We start from the raw sequence: 17,077 nt of genomic DNA, 5'->3' as shown, positions 1-17,077 counted from the left end.
CTTGTGGCACACCACTGGTCAGAGGCCTCCAGTCTGAAAAGCAACCCTCCACCACCACCACCTTCTGTCTTAAAGCCTCCCTGTTTCGCCAACCATTCTTCACCTCTGGTAATACATAGGTTGGTTTCTGATCAGTTCCACCTCTTCATTCATTGCCGGAGTTCATCTTCCTTATTCCACTTCACTGGAATGACCAATAATCCTTTGTTTCTTCCCTAAAAGTTACTACTTCCATAACATTTGTAAAAGTATTTTGCAAAACATTATAAATCGAATTATATTAGAAAGTGTCTCCTACACTGAGATGTCTCAATGCAATTGTAATACAGTACTATTGATATTTACATTATATATTCCACGTCAGACATACGGTGGAATTTATTATTCATCACTATAGACTGTATCTATTTATTTTGCTGTATTTCTGATTGTAAACTGAAATGGGAACAGGGGCTGAAAACAAATGGTGGTGGAAAGGTTGCTGCATTTTTTTTAAGCAGCTGACCCTCATTGTGAGTGTTGTGTTGCTGTTTGTTTGAGCGGGGTGTGTGTGTGTGGGGGCGTGGGTGGGTGGGAAGGAGGAGGGGGCGGGGGTGGGGGAGGCAACAGGTCACAGAGGAGCTGGAGCTGCGTGGATGAATGGAGATTCAGCTGACAATGAGCTGGGCTGGGCTGTGGAGTGGTGGCCCATTATCAATGACAAAGGCTTTCTGCCTGCACACAGGTTCCTATGCAGCTGGACAGCTGGTGAGTGTGAACGTTTTGGACAAAAGCCGCCAGACCCTCGGAAAGGAAGGAGATTTCTTTCTTTTTTCAGTGAACACAAACCTCAAGGAAGCTATGAGATGCCGGTGTTGGACTGGGGTGTACAAAGTTAAAAATCACACAACACCAGGTTATAGTCCAACAGGTTTAATTGGAAGCACACTAGCTTTCGGAGCGACGCTCCTTCATCAGGCGATAGTGGAGGGCTCAATCGGCCCGTTGTTATCGGCACAACATTTATATTAGCTAGTCCAGTCAATAGTCAACTCCCGCAGAATGTGGCTAGTGGAGGGATTCAGCGATGATTAAATCACTAAATCATTAATACAGCACTTGATTTTCCACCAGTGGTTGCTATGCCAACATCAGTAGAGCTTTTCTACATTACAATGATGATGTACACTTCAAATTAGGGCACTTTGAGAAGCCCAGTGGATGTCAGCGGTGCTATACAAATGAAAACTTTGTATTGAACAGTCCCCACGTTGTGGAATACCCTGTCCACCCCAGTTTCCTCCTTTATATTTTTTTCAAAGGGCAATGCTAAATCCCCTGTTTATATTTTTTCTTTTTTTTCTTTTTGTCTTTTTTTTTCCTTTTTATTAACCCCCACACTACCGCCTAACTGCGATAGTGCTTATTTTTCCCCAGCACTCGTGGTGTGTGTGTGCAGGTGTGAGACACAGTGAGAGACACACAGTGCACAAATCTTTATTTAATTTCCACCACCAGGAAGATAGGAAACACCCGAGTGGCCTGTGACAGGCAGTGCCCTTAGTTTCCTCCTTTACGCTACAGTTTTGTGTTGATACCTTGATTTATAATCACTCTTGCGTGGCGCCTGAGGAATTATGTGTTTGCTTAAAGGTTTTTTTTAAAAGGTTATCTGACACCACTGTTCTTTTGTTTTCGACAGCTCTCAGAGTGAACAGGATGTTTGACACTTTTTTTTATTTTCCCCTCACACTACCACCCGACAGCGGTAGTGCTTATTTTTCCCCAGCACCCATATCGTGCGTGCAGCTGTCGGACACAGTGAAAACCAACAACTGTGTAAATCTCTATTTATATTCCACCACCAGCAAGAGAGGAAACACCTGAATGGCCAGTGACAAGCAGTGCCCTTCTCAGGCAACAATGTTGCGTGATCAAACAGTGAAGGGGAGGGCAGGGATTAAGTCAAACTAGAATTGGAGGTGGAAATAATACACTCCAATTCCTGCGGTGCCCACTTTTTTAAAGGTGCTACCTAAGTGTGAGGTTGTTGTTGTTGTAAGTGGCCAAGGACAGCATAAGCCCCTAGATGGCGACATAGCGCAGCAGGAGCAGTGATAATCTGAATGGGGAAAGGGAGACCAGACCCCTTGTGAGATGGAGACATTTTATGTCCATTGAAGACCAGCCAGCTCTCCAGCAGAAACCCACAAAACCTGGGTATTTGACAGTTTCCCCGAGACCTCAGTATCTCAGAGCAGCTGTGTTGCAAAATCTCAGCAGAGTATGTACAGCATGACAAGAGTCTATCGATTGTAATCCCATTTCACAACAATTTTCCAAGGCATTTCTAATCCATGTTGTTCTTAGAAGTCTTGACGGGACACGACCTCAAACCACAAAGCCCTGGCGTTCTGAAGAAGAGAAAACACACCCTGCCCCTTGATGTACTGCAGATAGCATTCTGTGGAAAAGTCACCATAGCAACTCATGATAACAACCTCCCTGTTAGAACAGGCACACCTGATCCAGGCCCGTCACCTATCAAACAGACAGACAGTGAGGGGTGGGGGAATAACTCATATACAAGAGCTAAAAATGTGTTGCTGGAACAGCGCAGCAGGTCAGGCAGCTTCCAAGGAACAGGAGAATCGACATTTCAGGCATGAGCCCTTCACATCGATTCTCCTGCTCCTTGGATGCTGCCTGACCTGCTGCGCTTTTCCAGCAACACATTTTCAGCTCTGATCTCCAGCATCTGCAGTCCTCACTTTCACCTAACTCACATACAATACAGCCAAGGCCGGTTACTGGCAGTGAGTCAGATACGTCCTTCACACCCCGCCCCCTCCCTCAGGGACTGGGTGGGACAGTGGGTCAGACACTTTCCTTCCCCCTACCCCTGGAACTGGGTTGGACAGTGTGTCAGATACTGTCCTTCCCCCTCCCTCAAGGACTGAGTGGGACAGTGGGTCAGACTCTGTCCATCCTTCTCCCCCTCCCCTTGGGACTGGGTGGGACAGTGGGTCAGACACTGACCTTGCCCCCTCCCTCTGGGACTGTGAGGGACAGTGGGCCAGACACTGACCTTGCCCCCCTCCCTGAGGGACTGGTGTGACAGTGGGTCAGATACTGTCCTTTCCCCCCCCCTCCCTCAGCGACTGTGTGGGACAGTGGGCCAGACACTGACCTTGCCCCCCTCCCTGTAGGACTAGGTGGGAGAGACACTGTCCTTTCCCCCTCCATCAGGGACTGTGAGTCAGACTCTGTCCTTTTCCTCTCCTTCCAGGACAGGGTGGGACAATGGGTCAGACACTGTCCTTTCCCCCCCTCCTTCTGAGACTGGGTGTGACAGTGGGTCAGACGCTGACATTGCCCCCCTTCCCTCTGGGACTGGGACAGTGGGTCAGACACTTTCCTTCCCCCTACCCCTGGAACTGGGTTGGACAGTGTGTCAGATACTGTCCTTCCCCCCTCCCTCAGGGACTGGGTGGGACAGTGGGTCAGACTCTGTCCATCCTTCTCCCCCTCCCCTTGGGACTGGGTGGGACAGTGGGTGAGACACTGATGTTTCCCCACTCCCTCTGGGACTGGGTGGGACAGTGGGTCAGACACTGTCCTTTTCCCCCTTCCCCCTGGGACTGGATGGGACAGTGGGTCAGATGCTGTCCTTTCTCCCCTCCCTCTGGGACCAGTTGGGATAGTAAGTCAGACACTATTGTTTCTCCCCTCCCTCCAGCACTGGGTGAGACAGTGGGTGAGACACTGACCTTGCCCCCCTCCCTCTAGCACTGAGTGGGACAGTGGGTGAGACACTATCCTTTCTTCCCCCTCCTCTGGGAGTGTGGGACTGTCCTTCCCTCCAGGACTTGGTGGGACTTTTTAATGTTGGGAAATAAAACCTGGGACAAGGTAAAGTGCTGAGGAAGCAGGTGTGGATCTACTCTGAGCCTATGGAGCGTTGGTTCTGCAGACTGAAACAAGAACATGCAATGGCCAAAGCATTAGGATTGTGATGTGGTTACATGCAGACTGCCCAGTGTATGCCAGCATACCATAGTTCAATCCTTGTTACTCCCCTCCTCCAGAAGTAGAGGGCGCGACCGCTGTACCACAAGAGCCTGGCGTTTGGCTGCTTTCCCCTTAGAGTGCTCACCCGAATTCCCTTCCAAAATCATTAATTGTTTCCAACATTCTCAAGGGTAAAGGTTCCAGGTCATTACCCTTCGCTGGGGCAGTCAAAACATTTCTCCCTCACAGTCACCCTGAACATCATTGTAATAGGGGTTTGGCACAGCTCTACCTCTTCCATCAACAGAACAAAATCCCCTCTCAGCTTTTCGGTTTGATTTGGTTGCTATCACGTGCAGCTCGAAGGAGTGAGAAGCGTTGTCTCCTGTGCTCTCCAGGCAAGATCGCGCCATACGAAGTTCATCAGAGCAGCAGCGTGGAGCATGGAACACAGTGTTACAGCCGCAGAGAAAGTGCACAGAGAGAGCAAGACATTCTTTCACAAATCTGAAAACCGTGGGGAAGCAGCCAACCTCTCCATTTAACCAAAGTCACCCATTCTGGCAAATTCCTCTGTCTCGGTGGGTGGGAAGGCTCCTAAAGTATGGCAACCAGAACTCAATCCAATAATATAGTTGGGGCCTAACAAAGGGTTTATAGAAACTTTTCAGGAACAAATGCGCTGTTTTGGTGCTCGATCTAATGCCATCCGTCTGCCACTTTCCTCCCCTCACTCTCCTCCCATCCCAAATATTCCCTAGGCAGTTTGCCATCCATGCCCGAATCCAATCATTTTAGAAACACCTCAATCTCACAGTTTGATGACAGGGGATGTGCTTGGGTTCTAGTGTTATGAGGTTGAAGGTGTGTACTGTACCTTTAACAGACAGTGAATGCTGTTCTGAATTGAGAACTTATGACTGATTTGACTAGATGGCAGTCTAAGAGTGTACTGGAAAAGTGAAAATATGTAACATTTGGCTGTGAAATAGATGGCCGAGTTAGTTGCTGTCTTGAGAACTATTCAAATTAACCGGTTTGAATTATGCCCCAGGATACTAAAAGCCAGTTGCGTTTGAATTTTTTTTGCCAACATCGAACCAATGAGACAATCTCATGTTGGGGGAATATAAAAATGCAGGCATTTTGAAAATTGGGCAAAGCAACTGCCATCTAGAGAGACCTAAGAAACTAGGAAACACCCTCTATCAAAGGTACCTTTTCATGTGAAGTATATTCACAGTAAAAAAGAACAGACAACAGCCCAGGGAGCTCTCAGCCAGAAAAAGGTACCAAAGGCAACAGCCACTGTATGGTTTTGAAATTAAGTTGATGTAATTTTGAAAAGTGTCTTATTGGACCAACGTATTGTTATAGAGTTGGAGGCAAGTAATAAGCAGTATAGAGAAAAGAGGGCTTGGAGTTGTGAATATTGTTTATTTTTTAACTCTAAAAGTGAACATTAAATTAATGCTGTTTTCTTTAAATAGTGGAATTTGGGAGTTCTTGAGCACTCATATTTTAAACAGATTATGAGGAGAGGTGAGCTTTTCCAGGTTTAATTAACAGAGGGGTTCATCGCTGTGTCATAACAGAGGGGTTCGTCACTGTGTCATAACAGTAGACAGATTGGTCAAGAAGGCAAACACGAACAAAAGTTCAGGTATACTTCTCAAAGTAACACTATTACACAGTTAAGTCAAAATACCGCCCGATAAAAGTAACCCCCATATATATCAAGTTTTTTTTTAAGATTACTCACAGTGTGGAAACAGGCCCTTTGGCCCAACAAGTCCACACCGACCCACAACCCATCCGTACCCCTATATTTACCCCTTACCTAACACTATTGTCAATTTAGCATGGCCAATTCACCTGACCCACACATCTGTGTCTGTGGGAGGAAACCGGAGCACCCGGAGGAAACCCACACAGACACGGGGAGAACGTGCAAACTCCACACAGTCAGTCGCCTGAGGCGGGAATTGAACCCGGGTCTCTGGCGCTGTGAGGCAGCAGTGCTAACCACTGTGCCACCCACAAAGTCCTAGCTTAGAGTTGGATTAGTTTTTAACATAGCACCATAGAAAGTAGGGAGGGTAGACAATAGGTGCAGGAGTAGGCCATTCTGCCCTTCGAGCCTGCACCACCATTCAATATGATCATGGCTGATCATCCTTAATCAGTATCCTGTTCCTGCCTTATCTCCATAACCCTTGATTCTACTATCCTTGAGAGCTCTATCCAACTCTTTCTTAAATGAATCCAGAACATTCCACACAGCCACCACTCTCTGGGTGAAGAAGTTTCCCTGTATTTTTAAGCTGTGTCCTCTGGTTCGGCACTCACCCATCAACGGAAACATGTTTCCTGCCTCCAGTGTGTCCAATCCTTTAATAATCTTATGTCTCAATCAGATCCCCTCTCAGTCTTCTAAACTCCAGGGTATACATGACCAATCGCTCCAGTCTTTCAGCATAAGGTAGTCCCGCCATTCCAGGAATTGATCTCGTGAACCTACACTGCACTCCCTCAATAGCCAGAATGTCTTCCCTCAAATTTGGAGACCAGAACTGCACAGTACTCCAGGTGTGGTCTCACCAGGGCCCTGTACAGCTGCAGAAGAACCTCTTTCCTTCTTTTCTCAATCCCTCTTGTTATGAAGGCCAGCATGCTATTAGCCTTCTTCACTACCTGCTGCACCTGCATGCTTACCTTCATTGACTGGTGTACAAGAACGCCCAGATCAATTTGTACTGTCCCTTTACCTAAATTGATTCCATTTAGGTAGTAATCTGCCTTCCTGTTCTTGCCACCAAAGTGGATAACCATACATTTACCCACATTAAACTGCGTCTGCCATGCATCTGTCCACTCATCTAACCTGTCCAGGTCACCCTGTAATCTCCTAACATCCTCCTCACATTTCACCCTGCCACCCAGCTTAGTATCATCAACAAATTTGCTAATGTTATTACTAATACCATCTTCTATATCATTAATATATATTGTAAAAAGCTGCAGTCCCAGCACTGATCCCTGCGGTACCCCACTGGTCACTGCCTGCCATTCCAAAAGGGAGCTGTTTATCACTACTCTTTGTTTCCTATGAGCCAACCAACTTTCAATCCAAGTTAGTACTTTGCCACCAATACCATGCACCCTATTTTGCTCACAAACCTCCTATGTGGGACTTTAACAAAAGCTTTCTGAAAGTCCAGGTACACTACATCTACTGGATCTCCCTCGTCCATCTTCAGAGTTACATCCTCAAAAAATTCCAGAAGATTAGTCAAGCATGATTTCCCCTTCATAAATCCATGCTGACTCTGACCTATCCTGTTACAGCTATCCAGATATGTTGTAATTTCATCCTTTATAATAGACTCCAGCATCTTTCCCACCACTGAGGTCAGACTAACTGGTCTATAATTTCCTGCTTTCTCTCTCGCTCCTTTCTTAAAAAGTGGTATAACATTAGCCACCCTCCAGCCCGCAAGACCTGATCCCGAATCTATCGAACTCTGGAAAATAATCACCAGCTCATCCACGATTTCTCGAGCCACCTCCTTCAGTACCCTGGGATGTAGACCATCAGGCCCCGGGGACTTATCAGCCTTCAGACCTAACAGTCTCTCCAACACCAATTCCTGGCAAATATAAATTCCCTTCAGTTCAGGTCCTTCAGCCACAGTTTCCTCTGGGAGATTGCTTGGGTCTTCCCCAGTGAACACAGATCTGAAGTACCAATTCAATTCTTCTGCCATTTCTTTGTTCCCCATAATATATTCCCCTGTTTCTGTCTTCAAGGGCCCAATTTTAGTCTTAACCAATTTTTTGCCTTTCACATACCTAAAAAAGCTTTTACCATCCTCCTTTATATTATTGGCCAGTTTACCTTCGCAGCTCATTTTTTCTCTGCGCATTTCCTTCTTAGTAATCCTCTGTTGTTCTTTAAAAGCTTCCCAGTCCTCCGTTTTCCCACTTATCTTTGCTATGTTATGCTTTTTTTCTTTTAACTTTATATGTTTCTTAACTTCCCTCATCAGCCACGGCCACCCTTGCCTCCTCCTAGGATTTTACTTCCTTTTTGGAATGAACTGATCCTGCATCTTCTGCATTATACCCAGAAATATCTGCCATTGATCCTCCACTGTCATCCCTGCTATGATATTGCACCATTGAACTTTGGCCAGCTCCTCCCTCATAGCTCCATAGTTCCCTTTATTCAACTGAAATATTGTCACTTCCGATTGTACCCTCTCCCTCTCAAATTGCAGACTGAAGCTTATTGTATTATGGTCACTACTTCCCAATGGCTCCTTCACTTCGAGGTCCCTGAACAATTCCAGATCCAGAACTGCCTTCTCCCTGGTAGGCTCCAGCACCAGCTGTTCTAAGAATGCATCTCGGAGACACTCCACAAAGTCTCTTTCTTGAGGTCCAATGCCCTCTTGATTCTCCCAGTCTACCTGCATGTTGAAATCCCCCATAACAACTGTAGTAACATCTTTGCGACAGGCCAATTTCAGCTCCTGATTCAACTTACATCCGACATCCAGACTACTGTTCGGGGGCCCGTAGATAACTCCCAAGACGGTCTTTCTACCCTTAGAATTTCTCAGCTCTATCCATACTGACTTTACATCCCTTGATTCTAGGTTCCCCCGCGCAAGGGACTGAATATCATCCCTTACCAACATGGCCACCCCACCCCCTCTGCCCGTCAGTCTGTCCTTACGATAGCACATGTAGCCTTGAATATTCATTTCCCAGGCCCTATCCACTTGAAGCCATGTCTCGGTTATCCCCACAATATCGTATCTGCCAATTTCCAAAAGAGCCTCAAGCTCATCCATCTTATTTCTAATGCTTCGTGCATTCATATATAGTATTTTTAATTTTTAATTAACAAGCCTGTTCCGCTGTTTACTACAATTATAGCTGATCATTAACAAATTTCCCTGTTCTTATTTTACCTCACATCCTTTGATCCCTTCAGTCCCAACAACTGTGTTACTTTTCTTGAAAATATTCAATGTTTTGACTTCAGTAAGGCTTTCGACAAGGTTCCCCATGGGAGACTGATTAGCAAGGTTAGATCTCATGGAATACCGGGAGAACTAGCCATTTGGATACAGAACTGGCTCAGAGGTAGAAGAGAGAGAGTGGCGGTGGAGGATTGTTTTTCCAGACTGGAGGCCTGTGACTGGTAGAGTGCCACAAGGATTGGTGCTGGGTCCTCTACTTTTTGTCGTTTACATGAATTATTTGGATGCGAGCATCCGAGGTGTAGTTAGTAAGTTTGCAGATGACATCAAAATTGGAGGCATAGTGGACAGCGAAGAGGGTTACCTCAGATTACAACAGGATCTTGACCAGATGGGCCAATGGGCTGAGAAGTGGCAGATGGAGTTTAATTCAGATAAATGCAAGGTGCTGCATTTTGGGAAATCAAATCTTAGCAGTACTTATACACTTAATGGTAAGGTCCTAGGGAGTGTTGCTGAACAAAGAGACCTTGGAGTGCAGGTTCATAGCTCCTCGAAAGTGGAGTCGCAGGTAGATAGAATAATGAAGGCAGCATTTGGTATGCTTTCCTTTATTCATCAGAGTATTGAGTACAGGAGTTGGGAGGTCATGTTGTGGCTGTACAGGACATTGGTTGGGCCACTGTAGGAATATTGTGTGCAATTCAGGTCTCCTTCCTAGCGGAAGGATGTTGGTCAGAAAAGATTTACAGGGATGTTGCCAGGGTTGGAGGATTTGAGCTATAGGGAGAGGCTGAACAGGCTGGGGCTGTTTTCCCCGGAGCGTCGGAGGCGGAGGGGTGATCTTATAGAGGTTTACAAAATTATGAGGGGCATGGATAGAATAAATGGGCAAGGTCTTTCCCCTGGGGTGGGGGAATCCAGAACTAGAGAGGGCAAAGATTTAGGGCGAGAGGGGAAAGATACGAAAGAGACCTACGGGGCAACATTTTCCACACAGAGGGTGGTACATGTATGGAATGAGCTGCCAGAGGAAGTGGTGGAGGCTGGTACAATTGCAACATTTAAGAAGCATTTTGGATGGGTATATGAATAGGAAGGATTTGGAGGGATATGGGCCGGGTGCTGGCAGGTGGGACTAGATTGGTTTGGGATATCTGGTCGGCCTGGATGGGTTAGACCGAAGGGCCTGTTTCCATGCTGTACATCTTTCTGACTTTATAACCACTTTGCAATGGGCAATTCTACAGGCGCCCCATTCCCTGGGTGAAGGCATTTTGCTTCATCTCTGCTCTAAATGGCTTAAACCCACTCCTTTAACCGAGAGCCCTTGTTCTGGACATCCCGGTCATTGGGAAGATTCTTCCTGCATTGACCCAGTCCAGTCCTGATCAAATTTACGGGTTTCTGGAAGCGGTCTCACCCCACCCTATCCAATTCTACTAAACTGCAGTAAATATAGTTGTAGAATCCTTACAGTGCGGAAGTCATTTGGCCCATTGAACCCTAACTGACCCTCTAAAGAGCATTCCAGCCGAACCCACCCCTCTACCTTATCCCTAACCCACCCAATCTGCACCTATGCTAAGTTAGCATGGCCAATCAACCTAACCTGAACATCTTTAGAGAGTGTGGGAGAAACCGGAGCAACTGGAGGGAACCCACACCGACGTGTGTGTGTGTGTGTGTGTGTGTGTGTGTGGGTGTGTGGGGGGGGGGGGGGGGGGGGGGGTTGGAGATACATGCAAATGGCACACAGACAGTCACCCACGGCTGGAATCGAACCCAGGAACTGAGGCGGCACCGTTAACCACGGAGCCACCATGTTGATCCAGTTTCTTTTTGTGCGAATCCCATCGCCCCAGGAACAAGTCTGCTGCGCCTCAATGCAAACATGTCAGATTGTCGTCTGATGTCGGTTATTCTAACTCCACCCAAACGGTGCTATTTGCATTCACTGATGTACACTTTGACGATAGCGTAGTGAGGTTGCTATGCAGTCCTATGCACCACAGATTGGATTGTTAATGAAAAAGAAATTACAGTGTTTCTTTTAAAAAACCCACATTTTATTGAAAATTATTCACTGTAAAAAAATAGACAAGCCCACTCTCATACAATATTTCAACTAACAGCACTGTACAGAAGCACCTAGAAAACTTTCACTGGTAAGGGCAGAAAGTAACCTCAAGTCTGCATCTCCTCAACAGCTTTAATATAAAAATGCACGTTGTTTAAAAGGGGCCACGATCTCCGTAAGAAAAAGGATCCCCAGCAAACACTCTAAAGTGGAAAGAAAACAAAATATTGTGCACAAATCACTCAAACTCATCATATTATTTGTGCAAGAGGAAGTAACACCAGAGGTTTCCCAGAAAGTTTCACTCCAGCCTCCTCCTCAAAAATGAGGAAATCCCCCTGCAATTTCTTTCTGAAAATTTTACAGAATGGCACCTTTAAATGTCGCTACTGGGGAATGAAATAAAGTCTAACAGGCTCAATTATCATCTTTCACTCGGTTGACTCGACTTTTAAGCTAGTTTAAAATTACACTAAGTGCTGATCCCACCTTTCAGATGTGAACTATTTGGGAACTGAGTAAGGGAGGGACAGCATGGAGTGGAACTCCACACTACCGAACACACACACAGAAGCCAAACTAAACCAGGAAGGATGTGAGCCCAGGTACCTGGCTCCTCCTGTCTGGATTGAAAAATCATTCCCAAAACTATCGCTGTAAATTGGATTTCTTATTAAAAAGAATCTTAAATACTGGGTTAAAAAGGGGGAATATCATAACACTGAACCACCACTCCACCATATCATTCAAAACTTCAGAATACATTTATTCTTAACTTCTTTGATGGGTGGTCTAATGCAAAAGATCCTGATCTCTCAAAATGATTTCTCAACAACCTTCAGTTGGCACAAAACTTCAAAAGGAAGGTATTTTCTACCAGGGAGGATGTTGTTAAGCTGTCATGGTTTTTAAATTAGTGATTGCATTAACACCAGCATCCCTGTACTTTGATGTGGAGGGTTGGGGAGGTTAGAATGGGCACTCACCAGAGTTCCTTTCTCACACTTATTATAAAGTCCTCAATCTGCACACTGACCCTCTCTGTCAGGATTAGATCCACATGGGCGAGGGAGAGGAGGAAAGAGAGAGACAGAGAATGTACAATCTCCTGCTCCATCAAAACCTGTTACACCAGAATCCAAAAAATAAACACTCAACCCTGTCATGGGATCTGAAACGAGCGTTAACAAACCCTCCAGGATTTAGGCTTCGGGAATTGGTGCGGTCATATGTTTCTGGAAACAGAAAAAAAAATCCAAGAGAAATCTATGAGCTTGCAACATAAAAGGTGGGGGGTGTGGGAAACCCACAAACTGTATTTCCTTTCCTGTTTCCGACAGGGTCTGGTTTGCAAATTCATGATAACGACATGGGTGACAGGAAGTGAGAAGGAGCGAGATAAGAGAAGGCAATGGGTATATATCTAGATCCAAATTAAAATTCAAAATTCCGCAGAATCCGGTGTTAACCCCATCAGTAACTACTGCCGCTTAAGAACGCCCTCCCTGGTAGAAAATGCGAAACCCCTCCCCTGCAATGCAGGGCGAGAGAGGATGGCCACTTGCAAGGGGAAATCTCAAATTATCCAGAGTTCCCTTGGGAACAAACTGGAAGCTTGGGATGCACTAACCCTGGCCAACAACAGAGGAAATGTCATCGGGGAGCACTAGAGAGAGGCCGCTCCCCTCATTTACCTCCAAGATGTCTAGAGCTGTTCAAGTATTGGAGATGGAATACTGCTCAAAAGTAGTAAAAGGGAGGTCACCATAGATTTATTGTCACCCATATACAGCCACATTCCCTGCAACCATTTAGGCATGTCCACTTGCCCTGCACTCCCGAGCAAGTAGACTTGAATTTTTAAAAAGATTTCAAAGGTCAATTCTCTTGCATCATAGAAAACCACATGGTACATGTCTCAAACCCCACATTCAAGACTTAAATGGTTCCCTCCGCTACATCTCCTTAAACCTCAAAATAAATAGAAGGCTATGGTTCATGATCATTGCCAAGCTACAGGTCTAAGCCTCGGCAAACTCTTCAGAGCATCATGTGCCATGTATTAATATATACAACTATTAGTATGCAGTTATTAATTAATATTCATTCATATTCAGGACTGGATCCCAGTTCACAATTCCAAGTTTTCCCTCACCCCTACACATGTCCTAGTTTAACCCAAGTCATTCCAGAAATCCAAGGCCACTTCATTTCTTTCGGCTAGGTCCTCTCAGTAAGAATTATTGTTCCTTTAAAAAGAATAAAGGATCACTGGCATCCACCTTTTCCGTGGCTTTCCCAGTCAGGAATTCCCGGTCCTTCGGAACACGCGATGCTGGAAGAGCAGCAAAGACAAACAGAACACCACGAAGGAAGGAAAATCAGGATTATCCGCCGCCCGGGTCAGTTCAGTGGCTCTCGATAACCACTGGCTTGTAGTCGCACCACCTACAAGACAGAGGGAGGAAGAAACCCATCACTATGGAAACATGGCCTACTTCCCAAAGGCAAACCCACGTCCCACTTCCGTCTCAAAGCATCACTGCAGCTCTGACTCAAGTCATCGGAGAAACATTTCAGAAGGAGACCCCCAATAAAATAGGAGAGGGGTTGAGGAGTGACCTTAGAGGTTTGTAAAGTCCCAAGAGGCAGAGATAACATGAGTAACCAAGGTCTTTTCAATTGGGTAGGGGAATTCAAAACTCAAGAGCATAAAGTTTAAGGTGAGAGAACACATTTAAAAAAGGGACCAGAGGGGCAACTTTTTCCACACAGATGTTGGTACATATGTGAGAATGAGCTGCCAGAGGAAGTGGTAGATGCAGATACAGTTACAACATTTAAAAGGCATTTGGATGGGTACATGAATAGGGAAGGGATATGAGCCAAGCGCAGGTAAGTGGGATGATTTTAGTTTGGGAAACCTGATCAACATGGAAGAGTTGGGTCTACTTCCATATTGTTTGACTCTACAACGCAACAGAAAGGGAAATTAGGAGTGGGAGTAGGCCATTCGGCCTTGCTGTTCCAGTGATAGTGGGGGACTATACAAATGCCAGGGGAGGGGATGGCCTGGTGGTATTAATTGCTGGACTGTTAATCCAGAGACCTGGGCTTGAATCCCACCAATTGAATTCAATAACAAACTGGAATGAAGAGTCTGATGATGATCATTTGTTGATTGCTTGGAAAATCTCATCTGGTTCACCAATATCCCTGCAGGAAGGGATCTGCTATCCTTACTTGGACTACATGTGACTCCAGACTCCCAGGCTGGTTATAACTTCCTGCTGGGCAGTTAGAGATGGGCAATAAAAGCTGGCCTGGGTAGTAATGCCTTCACCCCATGAGTGAACACCCCGTTCCCACTTTCTCCCGATGCCCTTATAGCTCCAAAGAACTCTATCTTACTCTATCCTGAAAGAGAGACAATTTTCTACAGCAGAGAATTCCACAGGCTCCCCACTCTCTGGGTGAAAACATTTCTCCGCATCTCAGTCCTCAATGGCCGACCCCATATCCTTAAGACCATGACCAACAGCTCCGGGCTCTCTGATCATCAGGAACATCCTGCCTGCATTTCCCCACGTCTAGTTCTGTCAGAATTGGATAGATCCAGTCTCTCTTCATAGGTCAGTCCTGCCATCCCAGGAAATCAGTCTGGAAAACCTTCATTGCACTCCCAGAACACACTGGCCTGATTTCATAGAACCGGAATCCCTACACAGTGTGGAAGCAGGCCATTCAGCCCATTGGGCCTGCACTGACCCACCGAAGAGCATCCCACCCAGATCCCATCCCACGCCCTGACCCCACATTTACTATGACTGATTCATCTGACCTGCACACCTCTGGACATTTCTAACCCCCACCCCCAGCAGAAGTTGGCAAACAAGGCCTTGACATTTAGCAAAGAAAACACTTCTTAAAAAGGATGCAACCTGACCACTGAGCTCCTGTCAGCCAATCCCCTTTCTCGAAGCAGAGTGGAGGGAGCGCCCCTGTCTACATCAATGGTGGAGATGTTCGACAGCATCAAGTTCCTGCGAGTAACAATTAGTCTTGGGCCACCCACCTCAACGCAAGAGCACAGCAACGTCTTTATGTCCTTAGGGGGCTCAGAAAATTTAGCACATCCACAAGGACTCCTACTTTTTAACAGATGTATCATAGAAAGCATCTTTGCTAGGTGAATCACAGCTTGGTATAGCAACTGCTCTTTCCCAGGACCAGAAGAAACTACAGAGTCGTGAACACAGCCCAGTCCATCACGTAAAGAAACCTTCTATCCATCAACTCCATCTACACTTCTACCTCGGGAGAATAACCAATATAATCAAAGACCCCTCCCATCTTGGTTGTCCTCTCTTTCATCAGGCTGAAGATACAGAAGTTTGAATACCCGTGCAAATAGATTCAAGGACAGCTTCTTCCCATTATCAGAATGGACCTCTCAAAATGTTAATTCCCCTCTCTCTCTGCAGCCGTAAACACTACATTCTGCACTCCGTTCTGTTACATGGTGTAATTTGTATGGTACAATCTGCCCGTACATCACGCAAAACAACACTTTTCACTGTATCTCAGTACATGGGACAATAATTTTTTAAAAATCAGTCAAAAGGTAGAAAAGCACAGCTGGGCAGGCAGCATCTGAGGAGCAGGATAGTCAAATGTTTCTAGCATCAGCTTTTCACCCATTCCTGATGAAGGGCTTATGCCCAAAACATTGACTCTCCTGCTCCTCGGATGCTGCCTGATATTGTGCAGTTTTCTGGTGCCACGCTGTTTGACTCTGATCTCCAGCATCTTCAGTCCTCACTTTCTTCTAATAAATTTTTTTAGAAAATAAATAAATAAAATAAGACATCATCCAATGCAGGAAAACGTTTATATCCATTTTATCACATTCCTTTTATTTAAATGATTTGTTAGGTTGTTATCCCAACTTCTAAAACCTCAGGGTTAAAAGGAAAGTTATCCTCAAATGATAATGGAGTTAAACGTTGGGAATCAACTTCTTAAGAACAAATTTTCAGATAACTGGGATTTTTAAAAAAAAAATTATAGACGCGATGTTGGGTGAGGAATGTTTAGGGAGATTTCCAATGTTCTACTCTGAGATAACTCTACTAAACATTTCATGCCCACCTGAAGGGGGCAGATCAGAGAGGGTTCACTCAGATGATCCCCAGTATGGAGGGATAGGTCTTAAACGAACCAAGTTTAAACAGTTTGGGACGCTGCTCCTTGGAGTTTAGAAGAATGACAGTGATCTCATTGAAACATGTAGGGTTTTAAACAGGGTTCGACAGAGTAAATGCTAAGAGGATGTTTCCCCCTCATGGGAGGGTCTAGGGCCAGAAGGTATTGACTCAGAATAAAGGGCTCAAATTGCAGACCGAAATGAGGAGATTTTTCTGTCCGAGGGTTGGCTATCTTTGCAACTCCTTGCCACAGAGAGTTGTCAGGCAGGGACCATGTGCACATTTAAGGCTGTGATCATGAATCAGAATCCCAACAGGGCCTGTTTCCACACTTCGGCCCAACACGTCCACACCGACCCTCCGTAGAGTAACCCAACCAGACCCATTCCCCGACCTTATATTTACCCCTGACTAATGCGGAGAGAAAGTGAGGTCTGCAGATGCTGGAGATCAGAGCTGAAAATGTGTTGCTGGAAAAGCGCAGCAGGTCAGGCAGCATCCAAGGAACAGGAAATTTGACGTTTCGGGCATAAGCCCTTCATCCTGACTAATGCACCTAACCTACACATCCCTCTACGCTGTGGGGAGATTTAGCATGGCCAATTCACCAAACCTGCATATCTTTGGACTGTGGGAGGAAACCCCACGCAGACATGGGGGAGAATGTGCAAAAAAGGGGACGAGAAATGATTGCTCTCAAGGGGTTGTGAATAGGTGCAAAGCACTGCCCCAGAGTGGCAGTGGATGGCAGAATCAAATCAACAGATGATTCGAGAGAAACAGGTATGTTTCTGATGAAAAGCAGAGGG

The 17,077-nt window shown here is 45.8% G+C and overlaps 1 protein-coding gene across 2 annotated transcripts in view; it reads right to left on the bottom strand.

The window, feature by feature from the left end:
- Nucleotides 1-11,028: 11,028 nt before the first annotated feature.
- The window catches only part of LOC132832385 (early estrogen-induced gene 1 protein-like), a 36,281-nt gene continuing 30,232 nt past the window's right edge, over nucleotides 11,029-17,077 (bottom strand). For both annotated transcript variants that reach the window (XM_060850336.1, XM_060850338.1), the window contains exon 12: nucleotides 11,029-13,509. In XM_060850336.1, the coding sequence (XP_060706319.1) occupies nucleotides 13,470-13,509 (40 nt within the window). In that variant the 3' untranslated portion in view covers nucleotides 11,029-13,469. The remainder of the gene's footprint in view (nucleotides 13,510-17,077) is intronic.

This window comes from Hemiscyllium ocellatum, chromosome 35 (assembly GCF_020745735.1).
Source record: "Hemiscyllium ocellatum isolate sHemOce1 chromosome 35, sHemOce1.pat.X.cur, whole genome shotgun sequence".
In the NCBI taxonomy this organism is placed as follows: domain Eukaryota; kingdom Metazoa; phylum Chordata; class Chondrichthyes; order Orectolobiformes; family Hemiscylliidae; genus Hemiscyllium; species Hemiscyllium ocellatum.
Note: the sequence above shows the minus strand (reverse complement) of the source record. Positions and strands in the feature narration are given on the sequence as shown.